The sequence below is a fragment of the Etheostoma spectabile genome, chromosome 17 (assembly GCF_008692095.1).
Source record: "Etheostoma spectabile isolate EspeVRDwgs_2016 chromosome 17, UIUC_Espe_1.0, whole genome shotgun sequence".
Classification (NCBI taxonomy): Eukaryota; Metazoa; Chordata; class Actinopteri; order Perciformes; family Percidae; genus Etheostoma; species Etheostoma spectabile.
Window position 1 is genome coordinate 10,052,254 of NC_045749.1, and position 26,129 is coordinate 10,078,382.

General features: G+C 38.5%; 1 protein-coding gene across 1 annotated transcript in view; it reads left to right on the forward strand.

Annotated features, from left to right (window-relative positions):
* Nucleotides 1–14,561: 14,561 nt before the first annotated feature.
* LOC116705416 (E3 ubiquitin-protein ligase NEURL1) overlaps nucleotides 14,562–26,129 on the forward strand; it is a 33,149-nt gene continuing 21,581 nt past the window's right edge. Inside the window, exons 1-3 of the mRNA XM_032541589.1 lie at nucleotides 14,562–14,929; nucleotides 19,763–20,004; nucleotides 23,332–23,653. Of these exons, the coding sequence (XP_032397480.1) occupies nucleotides 14,896–14,929; nucleotides 19,763–20,004; nucleotides 23,332–23,653 (598 nt within the window). The 5' untranslated portion in view covers nucleotides 14,562–14,895. The remainder of the gene's footprint in view (nucleotides 14,930–19,762; nucleotides 20,005–23,331; nucleotides 23,654–26,129) is intronic.

A 26,129-nucleotide genomic window follows, 5' to 3' on the forward strand; every position in this document is an offset into this window, starting at 1 on the left:
TGACTACACTTGGGGTATTGCCTCTACAGTCTAATGTTAACAAACTTCATATTGCTGTGTGGCTGACATTCCTCAGTCAGTTAAAGCCCCTGAAAACATGGGGCCTATCTAAATCTAGTCAATATTCATGACTAAATAATAATAATAATTTAAAAGATATCCTACTGTGTGAGGTGAAAAGAACCCAGCCAACGTTCTAAAAACAACCGGCAGTTGTATTTCGGCTTGCTGATTTGGCCCCAATGAGTGTTTTATACAGTCTATGTTTAGCCTGCAATTTGCGTTACAAATGGCCTCCTTATGAATAACTCAGTCAAATCTAACCACATCTACATTATGCACATACTTTTCCGATTAAGTGTGATTTACACACTCCTAGGACATCATTATCTTTGATGCCAATCACAAATAAACATCCATAAATCAGCTTCAAATTTTGAGATAAAAAGACACTCCAGAACATGAGAATCATCCAATGTTTCAGTTTTTCAGTATTAAAGTAATCTAGTTAGTTGTTGATAGTTGTCTGTAAATTGATGGACATAATGCAGAATAGGACTAATTTGGCCAAATTATGGTGCCAATTTGCCGAAAAAGAAAACATATGCCCTATGGTTGTAGCTGGTTGTAGCTGATAGCTCAGCATTATAAGCCTTTTTCCTGTTTACAAGGGGGGGTGGCGTTGTCTCGATTTTGTCTGAGGGTGGCCCACAGTGTCAGACTTTGGTCATGGGTACCCAGAGTACAAAGTCACATGATCTTGCGGGGCCTGTGGTGGATGAGAAGTTAAAGACATGGTTCTGCCTGTATGGAATGCCTACCATATTGGTCAACAAAGGTTTCCACAAAATGGTTATTGCGCTTCAATAATGTGTGAGGGGCAGTGGCTTATACACTCTCCCATACTAACAGCCTATAATCTGCTTTTTTATCTGCTTTTATATGTTTGGCTGTTTTTAATTTCTCTTTAATGTTTAATTTCTTGTACTGCACTGTAACTTTTATTATTTTAATCTTTTTACGTAAAGCACTTAGAATTGCCCTGTTGCTGGAATGTGCTATACAAATAAAGCTGCCTTGCCTTACCTTGCCTAAAAGTCTATCACAGGTGGAGATGGGAGAGCTTAAGATGGGAATAGAGCAGCTGATTCTTTTTGATGTTTGTTGATGTTCTGCAACAGACCTATAGAAGAGTGTTAGAAGTGAACGCCAAACAACCCATACCAGTAATATTTTATCCAGCTTTTGGCTTGTGCTGTACAGCGACAAATTGATCTGCAAAGCCCGCCCTGATAGCAGCATTCCAGTGATGAAGTATGAGAGGACATTTTGACATATGTAACTGAAATCGCCAGCACTGTCATTTTTGGATAAAGAACAGGTTTGAATAAACACACACATATATCTGGTTACTGGCAGGAATTTAAAACAAATTTCCAAATAAAGAGACATGCAAAAAAGAGCCCACTGGCATATGTTCAGGAGCAAGCAGGACCAGCACAAACACATTGCACACCCTCATGAAAGCCATCATGGTGAATGACAGCTTATACATTGGAAGTCTTAGAATGGGGGCCATGGAGTGACAGTGGTAACTCCCATTGCTCAGCCAAGTATAAAGAGATTTGATGGAGCATCTGTTTGGAGAACACAGAAACAACAGGCGGAACAAGAGTGTAAATCTGGCCCATACAGTCTGCACACTGTCATGCAGCATCAAATCATAACCCATAATAGACATAGCAATGGAAAAACCCGTTTACACAAACAGAAGACTTATGGAATTAAAATCAACATATAATGCAATAAGAATACGCTTCATTAATACATCTTATATTATTAACTAACACTGAAATTATTTGCAGCAGCTATTACAAATGTGTGTGTGTGTGTGTGTGTGTATGTGTGTGTGTGTGTGTGTGTGTGTGTGTGTGTGTACTAAGAAGAGAGTCAGAGAAAGAAATGTGAATCCATTTGTATCTAGAGGAGACAAACTGTCATTTAGTTATAACATGGCCTTCACCTTGTTGTCAACTTAATATGATTGCGAGTCACCGCCAATGACAGAGCATCTGTTTGTGACACAGAGAAATCAATACTCTGGAGTGAAGCGTTGTTTATCTTGTTACACACTGACTTTGAAAATAAAAGCACTGGTTCATCTTGAATGTGTGGAAAAGGGTAAAGATACAGATACGAAGGACCACTCAAGAATGTTAACTCTGTCTAAATTATGTAGGCCTACTGATATTTAAATAATGGGCTGGTATTTACATCTTATCATATGTGTATGTTGCCATTTAAAATGTGCTCTCTGGGAAAATGAGCATTCCAAATGTCATATTTAATAAGAAATGGGATTTGGTTTCTGATTTGTGCATCTAAGTTAATAAAGTATATAATTACACATGATGCTCCTTTGCATTAGCAAGTACTGTACATGGGTAAATATACCCCAAAAAGTACTTGTACTTTAGTGACTTTTTACTTTTACTCCACTGTATTTTAGAGTTAATTTTTTTGTACTTCTTACTCTACTTAATTTACATGACAGCTATAGTTACTTTAGGTACTTCAAGATTTTAACGTCACACATATGATCAGTTTTTAAAACAAGCGCTGTTATTAAAACTCCCCAACAGTATACGGTTACTAAATTACTAAATCCTTTGTCTGCAGTGTATGGGAGAATACTTTTTAGTACACAATGAGAGTAACTTTCCTGTGGTATCATGCAGATACATGTCCATTTTTAGTGTATATTCTCAATGACAATAATAAATGTCCTAAGCTCATAAAGATAGTTTCCAGTTTGTTGTCCAGGTGTGTTTGCCAAGAAGTTACAGAAAGTGTGTGGAGAAAAAGTTTGTATACTCAATGCCTTGTAAACCTGTTTGAGAAATAACATGGTTGTGATCCTTGCGCCATTAGCTTCTCCCTCCCCACTCTGTCTTGCTGTGATTTATGTATTGTAGAAGCGGAAAGATTGCAGTGTCGTAATGTGTGTCCTCTGCATATGTTATCTGAGTGGTCTAAGTATTCAAGCCGTTGATAAAATTAGAACCTAATGCCTGCTCTTTAAAAAAAGCAGGAATCTGGTTATAAGCCTACAATCATTTGATTTATTCACATAATGTCATGAGTACAGATTGATTCTTTTTTTACTGAACAGGGTGCACATGCATAGAGTATAGGTATGAGTAGTGTAAAACATCAATCTACATCACCGTTGTCTTCCTACAAATGCCTGCTCGACAAACATACAAAGGACAATGATTTAATCCTCAATGTTAAATTCAATATTTGAAGATGTTAAAAAATGCTTTGCTGTATCCTGGGTCAAAATGACCCCTGACTGATATCTGATAGAAATTTGATTATACAAAAGGATGGCATGCATGAGTTTTATTTTTAGTTTTTGGCATTTGTGTTGGATGACAACATTTTAAGGGACAAAATGCTATACAACAAATTAAAACCCAAACAAAAGTGGTAGCAAATTGGGTGTTGTTGTCCCCACCCTTCTTAATCATCAATCTATAGTTGGTCTCAAGAACATGTCTGGCAAATAACAGCCTAGGTCTATAAAAATAATACTGCTTTTGTCATTTTTACAAACCAATATCTTAAGCTTGAAAGGAAGGGTTGATTATTCAAAAGGCTTTTCAAGTTACATTTTGTTGCCAAACCTCTATGATTTTCACCAGATGGCATTAAATAAGTGTATTACCTCAAGAGAAAAGACTGAAGCCATCAGTGAATCTCTCTGCTTGACTGTGCAGAATGAGAAACCTTCAAGCTCTGTGATTGAAAAAGAAATACTTTCAAATCAGTTAAGACTTTTTTGGCTAAAATGAGCTACTGATAGAATTTTGTTTTTACTGGATATCACCTCTAAAGCCCAGCTGTGGAAAATTAGATCTTCTCTAAGTTCTGCAACTTTACTGTTAATTACTGTATCTAGACTGGATCAGACCAGACAGGGTTCAAGATGTACACTTTTTATAAATACTTCATGGCAAAAGGTGGTTCAAACTGCAATCGGACTTTAGACTGTTGTTCTTGCTGGGGTTGAAGAGAGGCTGTCCAAATCCTTCATTCAAACCTTCATTACTGACACTTCTCTCTCTACCTGCTGAACACTGAACAACACATTTCAATTTAAGGAATCATCAAAGAAAAGCAGTGATATATCCTATTGCTAAGCTACTGTTATCAGCTGGTACAACATGTAGATTAAGTGTACATTTAGAAACTGTATTATGTAGGGGAAAAAAATAGAACATAAAAAGGATGGATTGGATGTTAAGATACTGAAAAATCACAGTTTTAATCAGTTTAAAACAATTGGTTCCTTTTTCAAATCATCTGAAGAACCAACCTTGTTGTTACTTGCCCTTGCCTTTGGGGCATGTGCCAAGTAAAAAAAAGCAGAATGTAAGCAGGCCTTTCAGGTCTAACTAGAATCTCTCGTGGCACCTTTGTAGTCACAAACAGCAACTTCAATCCTTCAGGTTTGGGAGGGTTGATTTCAAGCAAGAAGCAAATCCTACAGTCTAGCAATCAACAGTCTTTCCATTAGGGTATTATCATGTAATTTTTGCAACTGAAATTGAATTAAAAGATAGATTTTCCATTACCTGAGTACCTCAGAACTCACATGAAACACATTTTTAAATGCTCACCAAACATCACAATACTAAATTTTGTCCAGAGTTCTACAAATTAATATGCCAATTATCCTGATATTTACTTGGCATTGTTTGTGATCTAGTATTTATAGTGTATGTATAGAGATTTGTGCTATAGTATGTAACCTTTGTCCTGTCTTTTATGTATTTTGAAACTTTTTTGCCACCAGTCTTGGCCAGGACTCCCTGGGAGAAGAGTTACTGTAACTCAATGGGACGTTTCCTGGTTAAATAAATCCTAATGAAAAAGCTTGATAATTAATTTGCTTGACAGGACGCTTGTTCTGGAGAAGCTTTCTAAAATCTGGGAAAATAACCTGATGATGTTGACATTTATGCCCCTTGTAGAACAAACCATTATTATATTAAACATTTGGTAAGCTTTTGACACAATTAATCAATCCATAATGGCTAATAAACTGTGAGTATGCATGGTTCCCAGGGGATAAATATTTTTTTTTATGATTACTCTCTGACCTAATTTCTTTTAGCACCAACATCAGGCTGCTCATCCACTCATACACAAGAAGAATTTTCACATTGTAATGGGACGATTTCCAAGAAATATAAAAAAGCACTTGTGCTCCCCAGAGGATGAACTATGTTGAATTTAGTGACCCTATATCTTCCTCTGAAATGCAATCATTTTATATTTATGAGGGTAATAAATATGGTCAAACTAAAGTTCCGCTTTACGTTTTTCAACAGAAAATTCCACACTGACAGGCAGTTGAAGACTGTCCATATTCTTGTTTTATTAAAACATCCCCGAGCAATTGTATAAGATCAAAATGTAATACCTAATAAGAAAATAGATAGTCAATGTTTGTTACATCCTCTATTGTCATAACATCATTATGAATTTATGTAAAGTGCTTTAATTATGCATTAGGTCAAATTTGGAGGGACCCCCTTAAATATTTATTGATTATAAATGTTGTATTTTATTATAAACATGCTTTATTCATGGTTGGTTTACAGTTTTGCTTCAGTTCACATTCCAGCATATTTGCAGTCATACTCTGCTCCAGCAATGCTTTACAGGCTCTATATTAGTGAAGGTTTAAACAGTTTATACTACATAGCTAACAATGGCAGAAAGACTGTAAACAGCTGCTGCACTCCAGCATTTTCTTGATTGTACAGCAGGGCTTAAATGTTCTGGAGTTTCAATGCTACAGTAAGTAGAAAGCATGCACTTTAAAAAATGACAACTCACCATAATTACATAACCAAACCACAATAGAATGTGACTGTAATGATAGGCTCTGAGACTCCTTGCTTTTCAGTTTATCCTTAGCTGAATACATGCAGGTGCTTTTTGAAGATAATTAAAACATGATACAGTGTTTTTTTAATTTGCTGTGTTGCATTAGATGAACCTCAAACTGAACAGATTGGAACATCTGTGGAATGGATGGTGATCGATTTCAACTACAGCTACTAGTGAGCCTAGGATGTGAACGCACAATAAAAAAAAAACATCATTAGAAAAATGAAGGACTAACTACTGAACTCTGTTCTTCAGCACTGTCCGCTATTCATTTGCCATTTTAATATGCATGGATTTCTAGGTCAGCATAGATTATGTTCCACAAGAAAATTATATCACATTGTTTTTTGAATTCTTGCAAATTTGTATGGGAAACTATATTGAGTTGCACAATGGATATGTGATGAAAATCGACTAGCATTGGAACCATGGCTACAGTGATCCTATTTCTATAATAATTAGGATTTTTTATCATCTCTGGAGGAAGATCAATTGTAATCATCTGAACTCCCCATAGTAATGGAAATAATGGAAGGCTTGCTTTGAAATGCTGTTTTCAAAAGCGGCAATAAATGCTTCATAGCAATCATATATGGTTATTGATAAGGGCATCACATGATGGCAAACCTATACTGTCCCATATTTCTGCAGATTTACTGTCAGCAGCAATTACAACACTTACTATAACACTTAAGGGAACTAATGTGCCTCACAGAGTAACTGCCAGAATGTTCTGTATATGTAGATATTTCTTCTACAAATCCAAAGATTTTAAAAGAAGGTGCTTGTGGATAAATTAAGATAAAGAAATTAAAAAAAAGAAACTAAATATATACCTATCTTCCTTCTCCTTCTTGGAGAAAATATGATTTACACGTTTAAGATGATGTTCAGTTTTTGGGGTCTTGGAGAGCCTGGGCCCTAGGAAAAAAATGTTAACACCTTGATACTTCATGACTTTTCCTGATTTTAAGAGAATTACATATAAAAAAAAGTATGATTCATGTTTCTAAAGTCTGAAAATGCTGCACTTCTGTCAGCAGTAAAACAAGGTTAAATGAGATGGGTTTTTCTCATAACCCAAAAGAAGTCTATTTGGATTTCTTTTCTAGGAGTTAACCTATCTTTATTATTATATTTATTACACAGCAGTGGGTCTTTTGGGTGCCAAACAATGAAACAAAGCAAATTTGATCAAACCACAAGAGTTACAGTAAATCAACACAAAATGATTGTTCCTAAGATAAAAATAAAACATACCACTCAACACTTGAACAAACACATGCAGTAATATTTCTTATGATCTGCAAAGCCCATGGACAGTCACACAAGAATAAAACAAGCTTGTATTTGAATCAAAGATTAATTTGAGATGCACATTCACAGTTAATTTGGACAAGAAAGCTGATGAGCAAAATATTTTTTAGTTTTTTTGATTTTGTGTGAAATCTGTGATATTATTATCCTACCTAAAAACATAAAAGCAAGGCGTTTCACTGTTTGTATCTGATACACAGTTTAGCTAACAGCTTCAAACTTCAAACTCTTTTTTTCTTGACTTCTGTAGGTTACTTCTCTCTGTCTTTGTATAGTGGCAGCCTATAGTGTGGGGAGGGGGGAGGCTTTCTCTGAGAACAAATACAGTGCAAAAAAGTACTTTATAATGTACTGTATGTGAACAAATTAAAAAAACAGTTGTGTTCAAATTGTATTTTTTAAGGATGAAATCTATCATTTTCTACTCACCCAAGTCAGAAGTACCCTGAAGTTTTGACTGATACCAGGCAAGTCAGCCACTGCCACCTCCCAAACTGCTGATGCTAATCTAGAGAAAGAAAAGAAGACAAACATAAAATATCCCTAAAATTTCCCTGAATACCTCATTATTTTCCTCACTAACTGCTCTGGTGACATGGACTGGTGTGACTGTCAGTGCCTTTTACAATTCACCCAGGGATATAGCTGGGATAATGAATAAACCCACAGTGCAATTGTTTTGCTACACCTGATTATGGGAAATGAGCTAGTTTGAGAAATGTGATAAACATTTTATGCTGTTTTGTGGCAGCATTACTTCAGCAGTCTGGGAGAAGGCTGAGATGGAGCTGTGGGCAAAATAACTGTAACAGTTATTTAAATGTCACTGGTTTTGATTAACGCTTTTACATTATCATTGTACTAACAAATGGTGCAGTTTTTAAGTATTCAAAGGCAAGTCTAATTCAAGTATATATATATATATATATATATATATATATATATATATATATATATATATATATATATACACAAGCTGCAGTCCTGTGGGTGAAAATGCCTTGTTGATGCTAGAGGTCAGAGGAGAATGGACCGACTGATTCAAGCTGATAGAAGAGCAACTTTGACTGAAATAACCATTTGTTACAACCGAGGTATGCAGCAATGCATTTGTGAAGCCACAACACGCACAACCTTGAGGCGGATGGGCTACAACAGCAGAAGACCCCACCGGGTACCACTCATCTCCACTACAAATAGGAAAAAGAGGCTACAATTTGCAAGAGCTCACCAAAATTGGACAGCTAAAGACTGGAAAAATGTTGCCTGGTGTGATGAGTCTCGATTTCTGTTGAGACATTCAGATGGTAGAGTCAGAAGTTGGCGTAAACAGAATAAGGACATGGATCCATCACGCCTTGTTACCACTGTGCAGGCTGGTGGTGGTGGTGTAATGGTGTGGGGGATGTTTTCTTGGCACACTTTAGGCCCCTTAGTGCCAATTGGGCCTCGTTTAAATGCCACGGCCTACCTGAGCATTGTTTCTGACCATGTCCATCCCTTTATGGCCACCATGTACCCATCCTCTGATGGCTATTTCCAGCAGGACAATGCACCATGTCACAAAGCTCGAATCATTTCAAATTGGTTTCTTGAACATGACAATGAGTTCACTGTACTAAAATGGCCGCCACAGTCACCAGATCTCAACCAAATAGAGCATCTTTGGGATGTGGTGGAATTGTGCCCTGGATGTGCATCCCCCAAATCTCTATTAACTGCAAGATGCTATCCTATCAATATGGGCCAACATTTCTAAAGAATGCCTTCAGCACCTTGATGAATCAATGCCACATAGAATTAAGGCAGTTCTGAAGGCGAAAGGGGGTCAAACACAGTATTAGTATGGTGTTCCTAATAATCCCATAGGTGAGTGTATAAAGTCCGGGAAATAGGCTCATTTGCTTTCTGATGTGGTGTTTGATGAGAAGATGCCACTCTCATATCAGTACGTTACACATGAATCTACAACCAGCAGCAAGTTAGCCGAGCTAAGATCAAAGGCGGGGGACAGCTCGTCTGGCTGGCTCCATCTAAAGGTCACAAAATCTACCTACCAATACCTCTAAAGCTCACTAATCAACACCATATATCTCGTTTGTGTCAATCCGTACAAAAACCTTCTCATCTTCACAAAATGTCATACTATTCCTTTTGTTGTCATTCAAAACCATCTTAAGTGAACAATGTATTTTTTTTAACATTAATGAGACCAAGTTAATTTAATGACTCACACACACATGTCTCCAATTACTTTAAAATTGTCACAGCATAGAATACCCTCTATCCTTAGACACGAATAAAGAGGAGGGACCCTTCTCAAAGGACAGAAAGGCATGCAATAGATTGTAGTCAGACTATATGTACGAAGTAGACAGAAAACCACTACTAAAATGAAATTAGGCTATGGAGAGACAGAATGACAGTTTTGAGTAAATAGAGTGCAAACATCAGGACCTAAACTACCCTATCTCCTTTCTACCGCAAAGAGCTGGAAAGAGAACAAAATACACATGCACACAAGAGGCAGTTTCACATAAACAAATTGTAAGACTCAAAGGTTGAATGTGCTTTTAGGTGTCAAGTTATGCCAAGTCTTAAGGAGACAAGTTTGAAGTAAGTTAGGGTTCCTTGCAGTCAAGTCCAAGTCACGTATCCAGTCTTCATTTCTGTGTCACAGATTCCAGTTGTTTTACTTGCTGAGATAAATGCAGGGACGAATGGCAATGATAAAACCATATCAAGTGGTGCCAATTGCTCATTAATTCAAAATGTATTTTTTTCCAAAAATGATGCACCTAATAATTTCATCTTGCCAGCCATACAGAGTGTGCCATGAAGAAATGTTCTTAACTTTAAATTTACCCAGTAAACAGTAGACAGTATCACTGAAAACAGTGATAACAATCAAATATATGTACTCCAAATATTTTGACGCCACTACCTACTTCTACCCTGTGGTCCTGCCTCTCAGTTACCCTATATGGAAAGCATTTGTCCTCACCCAGGAGTCAGTGTCAAGCCGTGCTGTTGGGCGTGTTTATCCACATGTCAACAGCAATTACCCTTAGAGGAAGGCATGGTAGCACTGCTGTGGACCACATGGTAAAAGTAGAGAGTTATTGAATGATTAGAAAGATGACTGAATGTTGCACTATTTTATCTTACAGGATACAGTGAGAAGTTGGCTCCTTAGTGAGTCAATTCATAGTCCCTCAGGCCTTTAAACATATAATGTCAGCGATGATTCTTCAGTTAAACAGTCTTTGGATCACTGAACACTGCTGAATGCCAGACTAAACCAAGCTCATAATGCTGTTATGTTCTTCTTGTTAGATCTACAACCCTTTGCTTAAAAATAGCTGAAGCCTCTGGACAGAACTATCTATCAAAGTGAAGAAATAAAGAAGTAAAGAAATGCAGTTAACTGGGACAATGAACTACAGTGAACGTTTGTATACCTATTTGTGTTGTGTAACAGCTGAATGTGTGCTTGTTTATCTGCACATTTTGGCAATGCATACACTGAGAGCTTCTATCAACTGAAGTCAAAATTATTTCTTGCTTTGCTAATAATTAACTTTTATTCTGGTCATTCTAGATGAATGTTGTGTGTGAGACTTTTCTGCTACACTTGTCCTAATGAAAATCTCATGATCAATGAACTTGTCCCTGGCATCTTCCTTATACCACTATCACTTTCAAATGCTATGTGACAACTTGATTTCACCTCTGATACATGCCTGCCGGGTGGGGTTCCTTTTCTGCTGACGCTCCCCTGCTGAGGATCATATGATGCTCTTGTGTTGCTTTGTAATGTTTTGCATATGGCTGCAGGGCGAGGGTCCAAGCTCTGAGTTGAATGGTGCGTTTGTTCAACATGGATCACCCCCTAAGAGAGAAACGTGCAAACGGCTGCCTCAAACAAGGTTATCAAGACGTTCACAGAGGCCCCACTCCAGCACACCCCACCAGGCAGCTGCTGCCTGACAGGCGCCCATCTACAAATAATCTACTGTGGAACGAGGTGTCAGTCTGTTCTGTCAGGGCATACATTGTATATCCAATCCTGAGTGAAAGCAAAGTTGCCAAAGCTATTACACAAAGGACTAGGTTATTATAATACTTTTAAATGTGCTGAGAATATGGTAGTGTTTAAAATGAGGCAAACTGAGCCAATTTTGAAAACTTAATGTGACTTCAATCCGTGAATGGATTACTAAATCGTCATACCCGGCACAGGCCAGGTGTCACCCCGACCTCTACGGTCCCTAGGCACACTGTCCAGTTAGCATTTCTTGCTAGAAAGTCAATCGAATGACTACAAAGTGATGCAAAACGACTGCAAAAAGACACAAAGTGACAACAAAGAGAGGCAAACGGACAGCAAAATGACAGTGACAATAAAGAGATGCAAAACTACTACAAAGACATGCAGAACCAGTTTAAAGACATGCAAACTGACTGCAAAATGGCAAAGCGACAATGCAGAGATGCAAAACTATTACTATAAAGAGATGCAAACTGACTACAAAACGACAAAGTGAAAATAAAGAGATGCAAAATATTATGAAGAGGTCCAAAATGATATTAAAGTGACACAAAACGACGGAAAAAAGACAATGTGACAACAAATCTTACATCATTATAAAAGATTATGTAGTATGGGTAGTATCCATACTCATCAGAAATGTAATGATAGGCTTTCTTCTGATGTGACGCTATTCAACATGGCATTCAAGACAAATTAAAGCAAAAGTGCAATTGATATTTTGCAATTGCCAGATCTTCGGCAACGTTCCTCAGTGCATTATTAGTGGCATCCTATTTGATATTACTGTAGGATACAAGGCATCATATTTTATCATTTCACGGTGAACAACACTTCTCCTTGCATTACCGAACAGCCCATCAGAATTTGACAGCCTGATGATCAGGTGGCATGTCAAACTCCATTAAGCACGACTCTGATAGCTACAGGGTCCATGTCTTACATTTTTAAGTGTTCTGTTTACACTTTTTGCTTTAATATTTTTAGTAAATTTAATTTTCTGTGACAAATAAAATCAGTTTGACTACTTTTCATAGAAACTCCCCCCCTGTCGCAGGACTTTATCCTCATTGCAAATTGCTTACAGACAGTCAAGCAAACTGCAATCAGATTGTATAAACAACATGAGAATATAGTTAATGGTACTGAGCCAATACAGTGTCTCACAGGCCTGGCTGCCGACACAAGTTATGTAAACGCTTCGATGACAAGGCACATCCTGCGAGGTGCCCGCTGGGTACCAGGGCCATTGCGCCAACTCTGAACCTCTGGAGCCCTAACAAGTTGCTCCTTCACTTTAAAGAAAACGGGTAAAACATAAAACTCTGTTTTAGAGGTATATTTATTTGATGGGAGATCACAAGTCCATCAGATTTCATTGCACCAACATCGAGTGATCTTGGAATGGGAACTTTTCAAATACTGAGCACAATGTGTAGGAAAGTGCGGCCTGTGGACCAGTGGCAGTCCTCAAAAAAAAATTGGGCAATCCCTGAACTTGATATGAAATACTTGCATTACTGTATATTTTAATCATCAACATCATCTCAGTAGTTTAACTTTGAACAGCTCACACTGTAAGGGTATGAGATTTCAATCCAGGTCTGTGTCAATTATGTGTATTGCTTCCCTCCGTGGCAGTAGTGCATGGAGTTTGGTGCAGCCGAGGTGTCAGTGGACGTACATTTGCTTTCAAGTCATCTGGCAGGCATTAGTTGCTTGGAGCTCAATGCACTTGTGCCACAATACAAAGCCACACACAATTCATCTGCACACACTGCCATGACACAGAGCCAAATTAAATCAGCAACATATCTCTTTAATACACTAGTCGGCTACTTTGTCAATATGTGCCATAACCTTACAAGCTTCTGTCAGGTTAGGAATGACAATTTGTAGAAATTGCATAGTAACTTGTGCCACCTTGCGAGTGTCACGGTAAATTATGTTCTGTCATCAATGCTAGTGCTGTTAGTTAAAGTTAGCGATTGCAGTGAACAACCATAGACTGTAAAAAAAAAAAGTGGACGTACAATGCGTGAGAACACCTATTGGTTTGTTGACAGCTATTTTGAAACCTCAAGTTTACCATTAAGCATCACCATCTTGTTTTTTTGCACCCGGATGTGATGTTTTTGACAAGAGGGTGGAGCCAAGCCAGTGTTGTATATGGTTGCAATGGCTCTGGACTAAGCTAAACACTAAAAGGGTAAATTTGCCGATTTTTAACAACTCAGAAAAAATGTGGACCTCCAGGTACTGCCATAATTCATCTGCATGTACGGAAGTACAGAAAATCAGAAAACTTTTCCTTAAGTTACCAGCTAGCGGTAGCTAGTTAGCTTGGTTGGCATAACACAGAAACACACTGGATGGATCAACTCTTACTTTGTCAGACCTTGGGGGACAGATAAAATGATTGGTCTTGTCTGCAAACAAGGGGATTTGATGCTTTCTGGCATCTACATGTTTTCTAAACAAATAATTGGTTTTGGAATTATTTAGTTACATAGATGTGCTACTAAACCCTAAACACCAAGTATCAGCCTTTATGAAAGTAAAACTGTTAAGTTAATTTTCTACACAGTCTTGCTGTTCAGGTCCAATTTCTCAGCTCCAGTATCACCTTTAGCCTGAAGCCAGTGGTTTCTCTGCCTGGTCATTGTGAAAACTTCACTGCCAAGACAAAAACTCACAATGTATCTTACATGTATCTTCTTGCAAGCTGATTTGTAACACTAGGCTCCTGTGTTGTGAAAAGTTACTGTCTTTAGATGAACATAAACCAACAAAGCTTTAAACCATCCGTGATTGGAACAAACACCAAGCAGTGCGACAACTCTGTATTATCTGTCTGTTTCCAGATGGGTCCTGGAAGACTGTTTCAGTGCAGTTTCTGCCAAAATAACTACACTTTAGAATTTTTCTTCCCTGCACTTATATTTTCCTATGTAGTGACTCAAGGGATTTTAGGAATTTCTGAGCTTTTGCATATGGATGTAAATGTAGACTAACCTTACCTTGTAATTTGAAAGTGAAAGAGGGTAACAAAATAGGTGGGGGCAGCAAACATGTTCTCCTTTCAACAGGTGCGGGTGAAAGCCCTGTTTTATCAAGAATGTGAATAGAGGAAGAAGGAAAGGAAGAGGCAAGGACCTTGTGAGTCCTTACAAAGGTAGCCTATTAAACGTATCTTACAGGGAGATGAGTGTCCTCTGACAGTCAAGAAGATTATGATGGTGATGTATTGCTTGGACTCTGGAGGTCCCCTCTTTGGTAGCTACAGCGTTAATAGTCCCGGGAAGTCCCACCTCCACTACCACCTTTCATGTTGATTTCAGCGTGATCTCTGCACGGACTGGAGGCAGCCGCTGAGTGCTGGACCTGCTGCTTAATGTCGATGAGGCTTTAGACACAACCTGTCGCTGAAACACTCTCGGGACTTTCTTTTGGGAACGGCGTCGTGTCCGTATAATGTCGCCGTTGAGGACGCGCAGCTGAATGTGAATATTGTGGGTCCAGCTGGTAGTTAGAGAGGAGGTGAACGCACCTTGCATCTAGCCATGGGAGGTCAGATCACCAGGAATACCTTCTACGGTAAGGACAGTTGACTTCACGGCTATTGATTCTTTAAAATGAATGAATCCAGTCATTATTATAACAGAAGACGTAGATGTAATCGAGTTGGAGGCGTGCCTCAAGCCTGTGTGCATAGAAATTGTACGCGTCCTGGTTGCCTAAAATAAATAAGAAGTGAAAGTAGCCAAGTTTTACCATCTTCTGTAAGTCACGACTTTCTCTGAAAAGGAGAAAATATCATCATAAACATCAAAATTTGATAACAACATCCTAGCCTTTATAAAAACATATAAGAGATGCAAGTTTCTCGGTCTTGTTCTGCTTCTTCTTGAAGCCTGTTTACAGTAAGTTGGCAATTAAAATAAATCAGACAGGATGAATTCAACCAAGTTGGTACCTAACTTTTCCTATTGGTTTGTTATTTGTTTGAAATTGAAACGCTCACATGCTTCATGAATGTCTGTTTGACGCTTTATGTAGCCTACTTTGTGTCCTTTGGTTGTCAATTGATCATGAATAGGCTACATGTCTCAAATGATGTTAGTTAACAGGTGCAATGGACCTTATTAATTATTACTATTATTAATCTTTTCATTTCAGTGAACGTTAACATTTCTTGCAGAAGCTTTCTAGAATACAAGATACAGTTTGAAATTAAACGTGGGTCTATTTTATGTGCCAAACACTATAAGTTTAAAACCAAAGCATGAATTATAAAGTGTGTTTGACTTTATTTACTATTATTCTCGTTGTTTTATTCAGACTTCTTTATATCTATAATTGTTTATTATATATTTTGACAACTTGAACGATTCCACCATAGTTGTTCAGTAGAAGTATCAGTCTAAAAGAGGGTAGTTATTGATTATATTGGTTGCAGAGCTGTAACAATTAGTCAATAATTGATTAATTGATTGCAAAAAAATTACCCTGCAACTAATAATCAGTTAATCACTTAAGTAATTTAAAAAATAATCTGTATGTTCCCTGGTACCAAGGATTTGCTTGCTTTCCTGTGGTTCATATGGCAGTTAATTCAATGGGCTGTATTTTATATAGTCTTTTTTTCCAATTTCACTGTTAAGAGCCACTGGGGTGAAATAAAAATACAGGTGCAGGCAGGGACACTACTAAAAACCCTTGGCCCTCTGACAAGAGCTCATTCAGGGCCCTGAATATGTAACCCCTGTCATGTTGCAGGGCCCCTGTCCAGCTCGGGCTCATGAATCATTCAGCGCTCCCCATTTGGCAAACCGGCATGATTGTATCAATGAACGTTAGACATCACAGTGTGAATGTTAGCACAGAGGTTAAACCATTTTTCAAGAAAGACAATTAGTTTTACGTGATGAGTGTTTTAAAAGCTTTGGCATGTTGAGATTACATGTAGCATTGGGATCAGAAAAAAAATGGTTTATATATTTTTGTAAAGAAAAAAATGCCAGAACTCTCATGTTCCAGCTCCTCAGAAATTAATGTTTTCTGGTTTCCTGACAATCTTTGGGTTTTGGACTGTGGGTGTTGGTCGGACAAAACAAGACCCCCAAAGAGGTCCTGTTCGGCTTTGGGAAATTGTGTTTTCATGGCCTAAACAATCTATCTACCAATAATCAATAGATTAATTGATAATGAAAATGAATGTTAACTGAAGCTAAAACTTTACATTACAATACATAAACACGTTATATGCATACCTAATTGGTCAGAGCGTGAGAGGTAAGCTGGATAAAGTAGTCTCTGCTTTATGTCTCTTAGTTGAAACTTATAAAATCCGTAATATCACCTCAAAATAAAACTAATTTCTATTTTTGGGACGCTCTGACTTTTCTCTTGTGACACTAAACTTATCTTCTATCATTTACAAAGCACAATATTAATTGTGAAAGAAACAACCACATGGCGAGACTATCAAGCAAACATGAATGAAAATGAAAATGAAAAAATAAACAGCACTGGAAAAGTAGCAGGACTGATACACAGCAATACTTACAGGTAGATGTTTTAAAATTTTATAAGTGTTTTCACTTTTGTTTGCCTCTTACTGAAAACAACACAAGCTATGACATATTTGTAAAAGCTAAAACCATATACGTGCCCTTTGGCTCTTTAGGATGCTACCTTTGAGTGCTTGTCTTGGGAGAGAGGGCCACCAAGGCTCTATACCAACGTCACACCACATTAGGGTCTGTTGGGGCTTCTTAGTGAGGTCGAGCCTGGGGATAAAACGCAAAGTAAAGAGCATAAAAGCCCAGGTGACACTGGCCAGGGCCACTTTTTGTCTGTGTACTGTGTCCATTCCAAATAATGACAGCAAAGGCAGTCACATTGTGTGCGGTGGTGCATTAAGTAACATTATCCCTCCTTAAATTGCTCATCTGACATTCGTCATGGCGCCTCTCTTTTATCATTACAAGGCTCTGGTGACTGTTTACCCTGATGTCTCTGTCAGGTCGCATGACTTTTTAAACCCACTTTAACAGCCACTGTATCATCAGCACTTTTGGCTCCAACCAGCTGTAATTTACAGAAAATCAAATACGGTATTTGTATTTATCCATTTATTTACAATTATTTAACTTTATTCATTGTTTGCATAGTCCTCTGTGTGCTCTGAATGCTTTAAATCCCCTACAAAATGCCTGGGATGTGAAAATAGAAAACAAACTGAAGAATTCAATTTCACAGCAGCAGAAATGATATAGGTGCAAAAGAAGATATTGGTGTCTTGGTCCTATGGAAAAGCATGAGCCCTAGGAGGTGTTGCTTCTTTTTTTCAGACCTTACAGGAAATACTTTATTCTGCTTGGCCCTTGATGGAGTACAATACAGTCTTGTTTTGTTTTCTCGAAGACATCACGTCTGACATGACATCATGGATGCAATATGGTTGAAGGATTTGTTATGACTTCATTTAAGACCACTGTTGTGCACAGAGTACAATGCCGCATTGTTCTGCAGCGACAAGAGCATGCAAAGAGGTTAACAAATACACTGAACTGAGCCCAGAACCCTTGGCAAAGCCTCTCTGATTGTGATGTGAGGGAAAAGACTCTTTCTAGTTAAAACTCAACAAATTAGATGTTTTAACATCCCTCAATCCTCTTTCTCTGCCCTGAAATCAGAACAATAGAGAATTTATAACAGACCTAAGTCACATTTTAAGTTATTGCCAATCCTGTGTTCATTGATTTGTCTTCAGGGTACATTATAAACACCGTAACACTCCAAGGTCACTCAAAGAGAAGCAAGAATAGCTGTCAGCAGGGGCTCATATACTTCTCTCACGGACAAACACAAGCAGCTCTGCACAGTCGTCCAAATGTAGGTGTGAAAATACAAGCAGTTCTCAAGGATGAAGAAGTGTTAATTAGTCCTGAATTATTTATTTGACTTTCAATCTTGGCACAAAGGCTGGATTGTATGGTACCTTAAGACCTTTAAATGTCTTTGTAGAGAAGATTCAAGTATTATAGTACAGAAATCTGTATCAAATCACTTAGTGAGATTAAATTTGTACATCTTATCAATCAACTCTGAATAAACCTGCATTACGTTTAATGAGAACCCAGTGTCTATGAGAAGATGCCACAGTGACCGTGGCGAGAAGTGGGGTACCACAAATGGGGAGAATTGGTCTTAATAAAGGGAGTGAGTGTGAAATCAGGCTCATGACGACATTGAGCAAAGACTTTATCATCTAAAAACAAAAATGTCAGATGAGATTTGAAAAAAAAGATGTTTTGCTCTATTGTGAGGTTACGGTATGTGGGAGCAGTCCTGATTCACACATGTTCACATGGGAACAAATTACAAAACTCTGCTGCGTATTATGACTCAGATGTTCTCCTTTGGGTCTGCTTTTATTCTGCTACTTCCTCTGACCAGCAAAACACAATAAATGTCACTGAATCTCATTTAGCAGCAGTAATTTTCTTTTCTTTTTTCCATTCTGATAAGGCAGCGTGTACTTGACTCTCAGGTGTACATATTGTGATTGATATGCCCTCCTTAAAACATGAGACAGAGCTGGAAATAACTTGTAACAGCCATGCACCGCTATTTTAAGAGTAGCTTGGAATATACTGTATCAGCCAAACGAACATATACACATCAAGAACTTATATAAGATCCCAAAGCGTGCTTTCTGCTACACTAATTCAGCTGTGAGAGATGATGTTAGAGTACCTTACATGTTAGCTAATCATTTTTGTTTTCTTTATCCTACTTCTCATGCTCCATTTCCTCCATTCTACCAATTATTGCACAAATGTGTTCCAGCACAGCGAGAAACAAACTGTTGAGTTAAAATTTGGCAATATGTAGAATAGCAGAACCTGATTGGTGTTACATGAAATTACCATTCACTAAAAAAAGAGCATTTTGTATGTGCACAGCTTCATTGTTCTCCTTACTTACGTTACCAAGGGAGCAATTCTGTCCTTGTGTTTTTTTTTCCATCCAAGGACATTTTTGCATGTAATTTAACTTGCACGTTGTTCTTTCATATCAACAGTACCGTAGGTGTGTGGTTGCACTGTGCTACCTTGAGAAAATGAAAACAGAGCCCAAGTGTGAGATTATTTTAATATATTTGACTTAATTGGATGTTAAAGCAGCAGGTAAGTGAGAGGAAATTATGCGTGACAGCAAGTCACAACCTGAGTCCACCTCACGATGTCAGTAGTTAAAGTGAAGCCTGTGGTGGTGCAAACTAATCTAATACTCTAATTCAATCTAAAATGTATTTTTTTTTTACTGTACTCTGCCCCAAGAAGACTTTATTCAGTAATTAATTTTCTTCTCCCCACCCATGAACTAAATTAACCAACAACTTTTTCCTTCTTCACATAGATTCTCTGAACGGACCATTTCCTGCCACATCTCACCGATGCCACCACAAGCCCAAGCGCTGCCTGCCCATCCAGCCGTGTGGAAGTTTGTCCTCCTTCCCTCTGCTCTTCCACCCCAGCACCAAGGGCTCGCAGATTGTCATGGACATTTCCCAGAGGACCGTCAAGAGGCAGGCCAGCTTCTGTAACGCCATCACCTTTAGCAACAGACCAACAGCTGTGTATGAGCAAGTACGGCTGAAGGTAATAATGCACTAGCTGTCCTAGTTGTATATTATTGTTCATTACACGGCTTGGTTGAATACTTGAATCTGATTGGTCAATCCTGGCATTCTGTGGTCTGCTATTTCTTTGTAACATGCCCGTTGCTAAGTATAACAGACAGTTGAACGGAGTTTTGATCATAGACTCTGGCGGACCCTTTTTTAAATAATAAAAATTGTTATTAAATCAATATTTGTGCTTATATGGCACTCATACCGCTGATCAGCGGATTACAAAGGGAGAGAGGGTGGGGGATAAGTGGATCTCTATTGGCAACAATGCAAACAGAGCATTAGTTAGCTCACTCACCGGGGCGACCTGTCTTCCGCTGGAGCGGTTCTCATCAGCGGTAAAGTTAAACGTTCAGACCAGGACACAGGCATCATTAGTTGGTAAGCTCTGTATGCGTAGATGTGTAATAAGCCATGTAACAAGCCATGTAATAGGCAGAATAATGTAGAGCCAGCCGGTCATTATTGCGAGTTGAACCCCTTTAGGCTGAGTCAAGACCTGCATCATCCTGTCGAGGCATCACCAAAACTAGTCATCCCGATGGCTTTCATCATTTCCTGTAAAACTCATTACTTTACAAAACTATACAGTGCAACAATGTCTTGTACACTACCAAAATACTGCACTATGAACATTAGCACATACTATATTTTAGAATGGTAGTACGTACAGTAGAGTATTGAAAAATGAAGCCACCAATTGTCACTGTGATGAAAAGTCCTTTCTCTCTCATTTTCTTTATGTTTTTACTTTTATTCTCTCTTTTAATCTTTTAAACCCTTTTTTCCTCTACTGTTTTGATTTTCTTTCCTTTCTCTCTCACTCTTGTGTGGGCCAAAAGCAGCAGCAGCTTAAAACAAGTTTCCACTTCACCTATCAGGCCATCTATGTCTCGAAAGTGAGAGAGCAGGGCAAGCATTGCCATGTGAGGAATACTGTTATCTGGCACGGTAAATGCAAAGTAAATAGAGGTTCAAAATAAGACAAAAATCGTTTGCAGGTGATAACCATACCAAGGTAACTCGTCTTAGTTTTAGCCATGCAAAAATCCCAGCTTGATGCTATGGACGTTGGTGGCAAGGTTGATCTGTGTATAATATCTTAGCAGCTATCATCGCCATCATTAGGTCAAAATGTGTCCAATACTTTAGTTAAGGACTAAATACCTTCAAAACTAATGACAATATCCATCAGCCTCAGCTGAATATTGTGTTAAGTGCTAATTAGCTAATGTTAGCATGCTCACACACTAAAATAAGCTAATGAACTAAGTAATTATTAGTCACACCTGCTAAACCCGCTAAATATCAGCATGTCAGCATTGTCATTACGGACATGTTAGTATGCTGATATTAGCTTATACTCAAGTTCACACAATGATGTAACAACTATGATGTAAGTAAATGTAAATACCTTAAGTTTAGATTAGACTAACAGTCAGTGCCTCCATATCAAGTTCAGGATATGTGTTGCCCACAGGGTTTCAAGCAAAACTATTCCAATATGACAAAATTTCACACGATCAACCATACATCCTGGAGGACATATTCACATCTGAAAACCTCGACCTTTGCCTTGATATTCTACCAACGGGACTTTTCAAAAATGTTTCCAATTGTTTGACTTCTGATCTTCTACAGATTGTGAACACATCTCTTCTTCAGAATCTTTCCACAGGCCCTGAAAACTGCAGTAATCAAGCCACTCTTAAAAAGAACAACCTGACAAGTCACTAATGAGCAACTATAGCCAATATCAAACCTTCCGTTTTTAAGTAAAATCATTGAAAAGTAGTCTTTCAACAACTCAACCATTTCTTGTCACTAAGCAACGTTTTGATACCTTTCAGTCGGTTTCCGACCACACCACGCACTGAACGGCTTGTCAAAGTCTTTAATGACATCCACCTTACCAGATAATGGCAAAATTTCAATCTTAGTATTACTTGATCTCGATGCTGCATTTGACACGTCGACCACAACATACTACTAGATCGATTGGAAAATGCGGTGCCTTTCTGGCTTAGTACTAAACTGGGGAATCCTACCTAAAGAATAGGATTACTTTGTGTCTATAGTAATTATGCATCTGAGCGTACAAAATAGACGTGCGGAGTTCCGCAAGGCTCCATTCTGGGGCCTCTTCTGTTTAACATCTACATGCTTCCACTGGCTCAGATTTGGAGAAAAACAAAATAAGTTACCATAGTTATGCGGACGACACACAAATTTACATAACCTTATCGCCAGGGACTATAGTCCAATTCAAAAACTGACTAAGTGCATCAAACAAATTAACGACTGGATGTGCCAAACTTTCTGAAATTAAATGAAGAAAACTGAGTAGTTGTTTGGAAAAAAAGAGGAACATTAAAAGTCTGCGCTCAGCTTCAACAACAATTTTAAACACAACAGACAAGCCAGAAATCTTGGTGTAGTCATGGACCCGACCCCTGAACTTTAACAGACACATTAAGACAATAACAAAGTCAGCCTACTATCACCTTAAGAATATATCAAGGGTTAAAGGACTTAGGTGTAAACAGGACTTGGAAAAACTGGTCCATGCTTTCATCTTCAGTAGACTTGACTACTGTAACGGTCTTTCAGGTCTCCCTAAAAAATCAATCAGACAGCTACAGCTGATCAGAACGCTGCTGCTCGGGTCCTCACTAGACCAAGAGACTGGATCACATCACCCCAGTTCTGAAATCTTACACTGGCTTCCTGTGTCTCAAAGAATTGATTTCAAGTACTCTTGCTAGTTTATAATCCCTTAACGGTTTAGGTCCAAAATACATTTCTGATCTGCTACTACACTATGAACACCCGCCCTCTCAGGTCATCTGGGACAGGTCTACTTTCTGTCCCCAGAGTCAGAACAAACAGGGTGAAGCAGCTTTCAGTTTCTATGCTCTCATATCTGGAATAAACTCCCAGAAACCTGCAGATCCGCTGTTACTCTCATTTCTTTTAATCAGGCTGAAGACCTTTCTTTTGATGCGCCTTTCTTTAATGAATGCTCATTTCTTTAAATTTCTAATGCTGCACAGTAACTTTATTCTGTTTTTGTGTCCTAATGTTTCTACTTTGTTTTTAACTGTCTATTCATGTGTTTTTATAGTTTTTAATGCTTATGATTTTAACTGTTGTACTTTGGTTTATCTGTTTAACTGATTTTTGTGTAAGCACTTTGAATTGCCCTGTTGCTGAAATGTGCTCTACAAATAAAGCTGCCTTGCCTTGCCTTGTCTAAGTTGAATATGCTCATGAATTAAAATTATGTACTCCCCAGATCACTAAAAAGCAGTGCTGCTGGAGCGGTGCTCTGCGTCTTGGCTTTACATCCAAAGACCCATCGAGCATCAACCCAGACACCTTGCCAAAGTATGCCTGCCCCGACCTGGTCTCCCAGAGTGGCTTCTGGGCAAAAGCCCTGCCAGAGGAGCTCTCCAATGAGGGAAACGTCATCTCCTTCTGGGTGGATAAGAAGGGCCGGGTGTTTTACCGCATCAACGACTACAGCCCAATGCTGTTCTTCAGCGGGGTACATGTCTCTGGGCCTGTGTGGGCTCTCATTGACGTTTATGGCCTCACCAGGGGGATCCAGCTGCTAGGTGAGTAATCATTCAGAACCAGGTCCTTTCCGAGAAATTATGATTCTGTTTGAATTGTGAACTTAGCAAGAGTAATGGCTTTTTTAAAATTCTTTGTGGACTAAGAGATTTTTAGCCATGCTAGCGCCGGCCTCTAGAGATGGCAATGTCGGTCGGTCAGTCAATCGGTCTAGACTGAACTATCTCAAAGACTTTGATGGATTTCCATGAAATTTGGTAGCCCTACAGACATTCATGGTGCCCAGAGGATGAATCCTAATGACTTTGGTGATGATCTGAATATCAATTTGTCCAATACTTTGGTTTATGTCCAAATATCTGTAAAACCACATTCCCATCATCCTCAGCTTTACTTAACTGTGTTAAGTGATTAATATGTTAGCATACTAAGCTAAGATGGTGAACATTGTAAATAATATACTGCTAAACATCAGTATGATAGCATGCTGACGTTGGCACTGCTGTGCCTACAGCCTCGCAGTTCTTACACAGTCTTGTTACTATAATACTTCAAGACTGGAAACCATTTTGCATCTGAGGTTTTTTCCAGTGTAAGTGGTTAAAAGGTGATGTTACATACAGCTTCTCCACTTTTCCCACACAAACAAAATAGCTCAGTGGAAAAAGATGGTGGGAGATTAGGTAGATTAGTTACCATGGTTGTTAGTATCAAAGATATTTCCCTAAAGGAGTAATTTCAAAATGTCTGAAAACTATTCTAACAAGTTCTCCATGCTGTTTAAAGGTTTAAAGGGTCATTACATCAAAGAAATTACAGGTCCTCCACAATCATTAACAGCAGTTTTCACCGCACTGAATCATCTGAAGTATGTTTGGATTGTAGATTGAGATGCATTTATGAAACACATCATTCATCTAAAACAGCTGTCTCCGATTTTTGAAAACAATACAAAACTATGCAAAATTGATAAATAGGAATCCTTGTGAACACCTGAGTACTTATTTATAACCATTTCCAAGAATTACACTGCCTCTCTTCAAAGAATAGAGCCTGTCAGCTCCATTAATATAAATAGAAGAGGCTCCGATATTGTGTAGATAGTGCCATTTAACCTCATTTCTCCCGGTGTGGTTGACAGCGAGAAGTGAGCTATCTCGTTATGGGCTGTTTGGTATCCAGCACCAGAGTGCCACTATCTGGGGTTCACTGGCCTCGTGGTGCTGAACAGCACACAGCTCTTGTTAAAGTGTGTTGGTCAGCCCAAGAGGAGAGACAAAGAGGAGGGATGATGTCAGGTGTCTGGGGTATGTTTTCCAAGACAATCAAACCAGAGGAATGCCTCATTCTGTGGATCCAAGTCTGAATTTGACTTCAGTCACCCCGAACACAGATTCATGTTTAAATGAGAGGCTTGTTCAACAAAGAGTATGGTATGATAACAGATTATTTTCTATTTTACAATTAATATGAAGATGTCCCACAACGTGTAGTTGTAGTTCATGTAATTTGTGCCGGTGAATGAGGCCTGTAGCCTTAAATCCCACTGTTCTATTCTAATCGATCACCTTTATCCCCACATTGATGGCTAAACCGAAAATCCTCGGCTCTCGGTCAGCTGAAGGATCAGTTGGCTATCAGCTTTCCTCTATAGCCTGAGAGCGTCACTACTGGAGAGCATGGTATATCTCAAAGGCCAGTATTGTCTCAGCAGTTGGATACAGTTCAGCAAACACTTCAGTCTCAGAAATATGGGCGGACACATCAAAGTCTGGTGTTGTGAACCGGCACATGTGCATATTTTCCTTCAACAGAAGGGTGCATTTTGATTCCTAATGATGCTTACACTTGGGTCTGAAATTAATGCTGCACCAGCTGATAAACTGAGCCAAATTTCACCTGTTGTGGGCTTGGTATCATACAATCTGTCAAGGTAGGAGTTACGAATCTGCTGCAGTTGTTTTTCTTTTACAAGAGACAAATGGAGCGTGGAGCTGTGAATAAGCTCTTTGGAGTGTGGAGAAGGACTTGGTTGGGTGACCTTGATTTGGCTTTTGAGATAAATGTGCATGCCAGTAAAAATATGAAAAAAAATAAGTTGTGATAAACCTGTTGACTTAAGTGATGGATTACTGTGTCAGTAAGATAGGCCTAATGTGTTTTAAGAGCTTTTTTATCAAAAGGTGCTCTCCAGCAGTTGTACACATGGGGATCAGTTTACGTGTCACGTGAGTCCATGAGATAGAAAGTCTTCTGTGCCTCTGAAGGGAGCTTTTTAAAAGAGTACACCACCGATTTAGCATTAGCATTGTGTGCCTATAACATTGTTGTTGTTGTTATTAAAGTTGAGCTGCCCATGACAATGGTCCCGAAGCACTCCTTGCAGTATCAACACCGGAACAAAACACAGCTTAATTTGCAGAACTTTCATGCATTTCTATCACATCTACTGCAGTCAGAGTCACTGTGTTCGCTTAGAAGGAATGACTTCACATGGGTAGGTGCTTTTAATGACAT